Source organism: Copidosoma floridanum, unplaced genomic scaffold (assembly GCF_036245765.1).
Source record: "Copidosoma floridanum isolate Cflo_tuat_1 unplaced genomic scaffold, Cflo_Japanese_pri ptg000020l, whole genome shotgun sequence".
Lineage (NCBI taxonomy): Eukaryota > Metazoa > Arthropoda > Insecta > Hymenoptera > Encyrtidae > Copidosoma > Copidosoma floridanum.
The window spans coordinates 1,816,733-1,822,732 of NW_028321897.1; the positions used below are offsets into that span (position 1 = coordinate 1,816,733).

The following is a 6,000-nucleotide window of genomic DNA, read 5'->3' on the forward strand; positions in this document are numbered from 1 at the left end:
TGCCCTGTTTTTCTCGCGCGCTTAGCTTTATTTACATTCCAGCCATTGTCTGACACCTCTAATCTTTATTGCCCTTCCACGCCGACGCGTAACGTGTTATTTTATCGCCTCTGCTCCACCTGGTGAACAGTGAATGATTTTTTAAATACCTTAGAGATTTAGAAGTGATTTTTACCAACACGATTTTAGTGATGTTATCGATTTCGTTGTAATAAATCATGATAAAACACTACTTTTTTTTTTTTCAGTAAACAATGTGCTTTTAAATCAAGGGACACTTCTACCGTACCAAAAACAATAGTATGTCGCATCCGCGGGGGCGAAAGTGCGACTTTTGTTTCTGAATGGTTAACGTCCAAGAACAAAGTTGTACTTTCACTTTGTACGTGACGGTAATTAATTTTACCATCCTCTGCGTGGCTGCCACATTCCGCTCGGAAAAAGTTAAAATACTTTACTGACAAGCCGTAAATATGATTTTCAACTCAACCCAGAAATCAGCGAAAAACGTCGAACTTTCATTAGTGACACAAAAAAAAGAAAATTGTAAAACACGTAACAATTCAGGAATAAAGTACCATAAATGCACTTGCTCATAAAATAAGCACAAAGTGTTTGTCGATTTACACGTATACGTGATTTTTTCAAAACGAATTCTCATTGTTATTTATTACCAAAAAACTTCATCTGCGAATAATTGCCACCTCTAAGATTCAATCAACACCCAGTTCATGTGACGTAAATAATTATAGTTTTCCCAACCCCCCTTTCCTCTTATGGGCCAAATAATGCAATCAAGTGAATGCATTAGTCGTCTGGATAGTGTTTTAATGTTTGATCAATGGCTATGTACTAATAGCTCGATAATTATATTTGAACAGGGCGTAACTTTACTTTAAAGGAGATGGATCAACGCTACGGTCAGCCCGAGCACTCGCAGGAGGCGGGAAACCTTTTATAACTTTCCAACTTGCTCGAAATTACGAAAAAAGGGCTTGCACAAAAATTAATACTTCGGATATTGGAAAGGATAAAAAGCGGCATGTACTTTTGTTCGAAGTCGATGTAATTTCACGTATGAGGGACTACATACAGAAGTGGGAAAATCAGTTTAGTATATCTACAGGCTTATTTACAGGAGGTCGGGAGTTTGATGTAGATTTATGTATATATATGTAAATTGTGATATTCAGGTTGATTGGAATCAAAGAATTTTCATGTAACAACAAACATTGGAATATCAATTAGCTTGTTGACAAATTCAGGCTATTGCGGTTATATTTACTAAAGAAATTCAGATATTTGAGGGACGGTAACTCAAGTTATTTTGAAACAATAATTACGTTGTAGTAACTGAAGTACAGCAGCAACTATCGTGTTGGGTTAGAGCAAGAAAGAATCTTTACATATTTCCGAGAAAAAAAAGAGTCTAATAATTTTTTTTTCCTCAAATTTTAAGTTGGTAGTGCATACTTAAATGATTGACGTAGTATAAGGGACAATTTTTGAACATAGCTATAAAGTTAGTAGACTTAAAGCATTTATACATAATACTTTGTACATTAGTAAGACAATTTTATAATTAATACCAATATTAAACGAGTGCATCTAACCACATAAGACAGTAATTTACTGTGGATCTTTCATTTAGTACGACAAATAGTATTAGTTATGTTTGGAGGCTTTAATCACACGACCCAAGGAGCTTCAGACCTTTTCTTTAGTAAAACGCAGTAATTTGTATTTTTATTCGATAGAGTCTACGATCTGTATACCATTGTTCGTCTGAATTTATGGGTTGTGCTTTATTTTGCTAGATCTTGTGAGCTGCACTGTTTCTGGCGTGAGGTGTCGATTTTATTGCACAATATCGATGTACCAACGTATTAATTAATCAGTTTTGCCGACTAACACACAAGATATCATGTTTTTTAGATGCTTGAATTTAATATGCCTCAAATATACTAGTTTTACAACTACATGAAAAAATTTTCTGCCTATATCTTTGTTGCATCCGTTATTTAAATGTGTTCTACCTATCGGAGGAAAAAAGTTTTATTTAAAAAGGCTTTCTCTTGCGATAAGTTTTGATGAGTTTAATTTCGTAGAATATAGTTGTTTGGAAACATTTTCAGTACACGCTGCGCATGAACGCTGTGACATGAACACCATAGCAGAAAGATAAAGCTCCCATAACTTGACTGAGTAAAGTAAAACGATCCACCACCTCAACTTAAGTATACCACCTCATTGTTCTCAAGGCACTGCCCAAGAACCGGAAAATTCCCACCAATTCCACTACGAGGAGAAAAATTTCAAAAACGCAGCACCCGCTCTTGAAAAATCAATACATCTCTCCAACCGTCCTGATCATCTCTTCGGGAAAAAAGCATAAATTCCCATCGATACCATCCAGCTTAACATCCCTACATCAGCCCCTATTCGTCACTCAAAAGATCATAACTAAACACGCGCAAACTCTAATCCCTTCGTCGCAGCTAGCTTGTATCCTTCCCTCCCTCTTTTTCACTCGCTTCCTCTGTATCGGTCTGTCCCAGCAGCACGTTTGGACGTACATGCACGTTGTACCATTGTAAGCTAGAGGATCTCCGGTGTCTTTACTAAGGGCAACAGGAGTGACTGCGGTACGCCTATATGTACAGGTACACTTGTCGACACCCCGAGGACGCAAAAACCCCCTGCGATGAAACAACATACGTATCGCCACCAGCTCGTTTATCTATCATTCCCCACACACATCATATAGGTACACATTGATATTATGTATATTATACGCAATGGATAAAATCATTAAATACATGTAAGCACAAAGGATATACTTGATTGGCAAGTGATACCGGCGCGCGTCGCCTATGACTACTGTTTCAGGAGAGCTGCCGCCGGGGCCACGGTCCTGCCGATCCTGCGCGAGGACTTCATGGCCGGGGTCAACCAGCACCAAGTCCAAAACGTCCACATCGCGTGAATCATCGACCCGCGCGTCCACTGAGCCGTTGCCGCAGCCGCTACAGCCGCCTTCTGAGACGTCACGCGTTGTACCACTGCAGTATACATCACCGCGCATAATACCCGAGCCTTATGCGATCAAACTTCTCTCCTGTACACGTGCATTTCGTGGTACAGCTGCTGTTGATGCTACGCTTGTGCTCACCGCGTCCTAGGGCGACGTATAGCGTCGTTGCATCTCTGCAATTGCTGTTGCATGCACACAACGAAGATGAAGAGGAGGAAGGAGGTGGGCGCGCTTACCTATACACCGCAGAGGGCACCCATCGATCGTGCAAATCTCTCGGAGAATCGTGCTTCTCGTCCTCCCCTCTGTCACTTTTGCGGGGCGCGATGTACAGCCCACTCGCGTGCGTCGAACTAGTGTATACACACCTGCGTACACGCTCTTCTTTTGTTCCGTGTGTATATGTACGACATCATACAACGTGGGACCGTGTGTTCATAGAAGTGTGAGAACAATCCTCGTAGGAATACTGAATGTATCGTTGAATTTTTGTATCATTTTCTTTTTTGTTTTTTTTTTTCCGTCTCCTGGTGCTGCTAACTCGAGGTGGACCAACAATGACCATCGTTGACCTCTCACGGGGTGTTACTGGTAACGGTACATTCGTGGCCCTATTGTGAAACACAATCTAATGGATTGCGAGGATATCTATTAATTAATTAACGGATGTGGGTACTTTTCTGAAAGAACTTCAGAGGTCTTTGGTAAAAACGCTAGAAAATGCTATAGAAGAGCATCGATATTTTGGCCTCGCATACGAAAAATACCATGATTTCATTGAACAAAGAATGATCTGAAAAACTGAAAAAATCAATACTAGAAACTTTAGTATCGATTTTTACTTGATTAATATTTAAAATACATGTTTTTTTTTTAATTTCTGCAATGTTTTTCATGCATAAAGTACTACAAGGGCATGCATGAGGTTTACCATACCAGCTCACCTTGATAACAGGTTTCTACCATTTTTCATGCATTCATCGTATGTTTTTAAAAAGCAAACAATGGAATGGTCTTGTGGTCAAGGTATTCAAAAGGTTCGAAAACATATTTGAAAGTAAGTGAGTGCACTTTTCGGAATCGACGCGTGTTATATTGTCATCAATTGCTTGTTTTTTATAATGAGTTACAGACAATTGATGACCCATCCAATGTTTTTGCATACTTGTTAACTTGAAACAATGCACTTTTTTTTCCGAACCATGAGACAAGGCTTTTGAGATGGAGAACTGAAATTGAGGAAAACTGTATTATACATGCATGCCCCTAATCACGGGTTGTCAACAGTTGTTGAATATTCACGGGTTATTGTTGGCTCAACACGAGTTGTATTCACGACAGTCAAAAGCCATCCAACGAAGACAAGCTCATTGTCTGGGCGAACGCTTGGGGGAAAAAAGAATGGTGTCCGTAACGTGTACATATAATACGTATTTGATGTGGATCGACGATGGCCCGGCGTAGACGGACGTGACTCACACGCAAACAGCCCCGAGCTGGCAATGAGTTTTCTTGGTTGATTAAAAGATGGGAAAGAGAGTTTGGGAAAGTATAGAGAGCCGAGCGTCTTAATTGTGAGCGAAAGTTTCTCGAGCAATCAAAAGAAGAGAGAAAAAAATATGAGGGGAGGAGGAGAGGCCAAAGCCGGCAAAGCAAACTTGACAGTGGTGTAATGCCAACAGTGTAAGATAAACTTCCGAAGGCCTGGAGCCTGTATCCCCCTCCCCTATACGCGTCTCGATGTACGCAGAGAGCTCTCTTCTCACTCCCATTCCTCACTTCCTCTGTGTTTGTATTAACTTATGTAATTTCAGCGCACTCGACTCGAAACTACTACCACGTATATGTATACATATACAACTCCATCGTCTTATTCTCACTTCGCTGGCTGCACTTGATTTCTTCTAGATGTAGTTTCTTTTCTTTCTCTCTTTCTCTCTCTCTCTCTCTCTCTCTCTCTCTCTTCTTTTTCATCGCAAGAAAATATAAAGTTCCCGAGTATCGCGTGGCGTCGATTCCGTTTTTTTCGCTCTTAATTCAACAAGGAGTGATTAAAGTCGAAGTGCCATCACGTTTTCGCGAAACGTCGTTAATGGAAAACAATATTTGTAGTAGAAACATTTTAAAATTGCGTGGAAAAAAGTGGATTCTATTTACTTCCCAAGGTAGATTATCGAAAAATTTTGAAAAAATTATTCTTTTTTTTTCTTTTTTTTTATCAACAAAATTTGACAAATGTACAGCTTATGAATACTCAGCTGTGAGAGACTTATGACATCAGAGTACAGTGATTTTAGCTATAAAATTACGCATAAAACTATTCATGCATAAAACTGTTTGAAACCGTTTTTTTAGATGTGTTTCCCATTTCGATGAAATCTGGTCATGAGTCATGGTTGTATGTGGCCATTTGAGGGTCATTTTTCAAGTATTTGTTTACGTAACATCCAAGCTTAAAATCATAATTGGCCCATCATGTCATGATTCTAAGGTATTGAAGTTCACTGACTAAAAAATTATTTTTTTTATTGTACTCTTGAGGTTATGTATAGGTGTAGAACACATAAAATTTGTTGTCTTTTTTCCACAAATCTTGTAGTACGTGAGGAAAACTTTTATTCATAACTATACAGTAGCTTCTTACAAAGAAAAAGATAGGTACTAAATTAGAAAGTAGAAAAAAGCCAGAAAATTTTGTGCGTCCTATAGATAACCTCAAAAGTAGCATAATAAGCTATTTTCTGGACACATAACCTCTAAGATCCTAAAACGTTGTCAACGTATGAAATGAAACTACTATGTAAATTTGGTTTTTTTTTTCAAACCTTTAATCCCAAAAAAATAAGCACTTCGAAATATGCACGATAATCATTTTTTTTTTTTTTACAAACATTTATACATCAAATAAAAATAAATCTTTCGAATTCGATTTCCATGAGTTCCACAGAAGTGTCCAATATTGTAAC

General features: G+C 38.5%; 1 protein-coding gene across 1 annotated transcript in view; it reads left to right on the forward strand.

The window, feature by feature from the left end:
• Positions 1-3,270, forward strand: part of LOC106637920 (uncharacterized) — a 143,120-nt gene extending 139,850 nt beyond the window's left edge. The window contains exon 7 of the mRNA XM_089593916.1: positions 2,890-3,270. Within this exon, the coding sequence (XP_089450042.1) occupies positions 2,890-2,986 (97 nt within the window). The 3' untranslated portion in view covers positions 2,987-3,270. The remainder of the gene's footprint in view (positions 1-2,889) is intronic.
• The last annotated feature ends 2,730 nt before the right edge of the window (positions 3,271-6,000 follow it).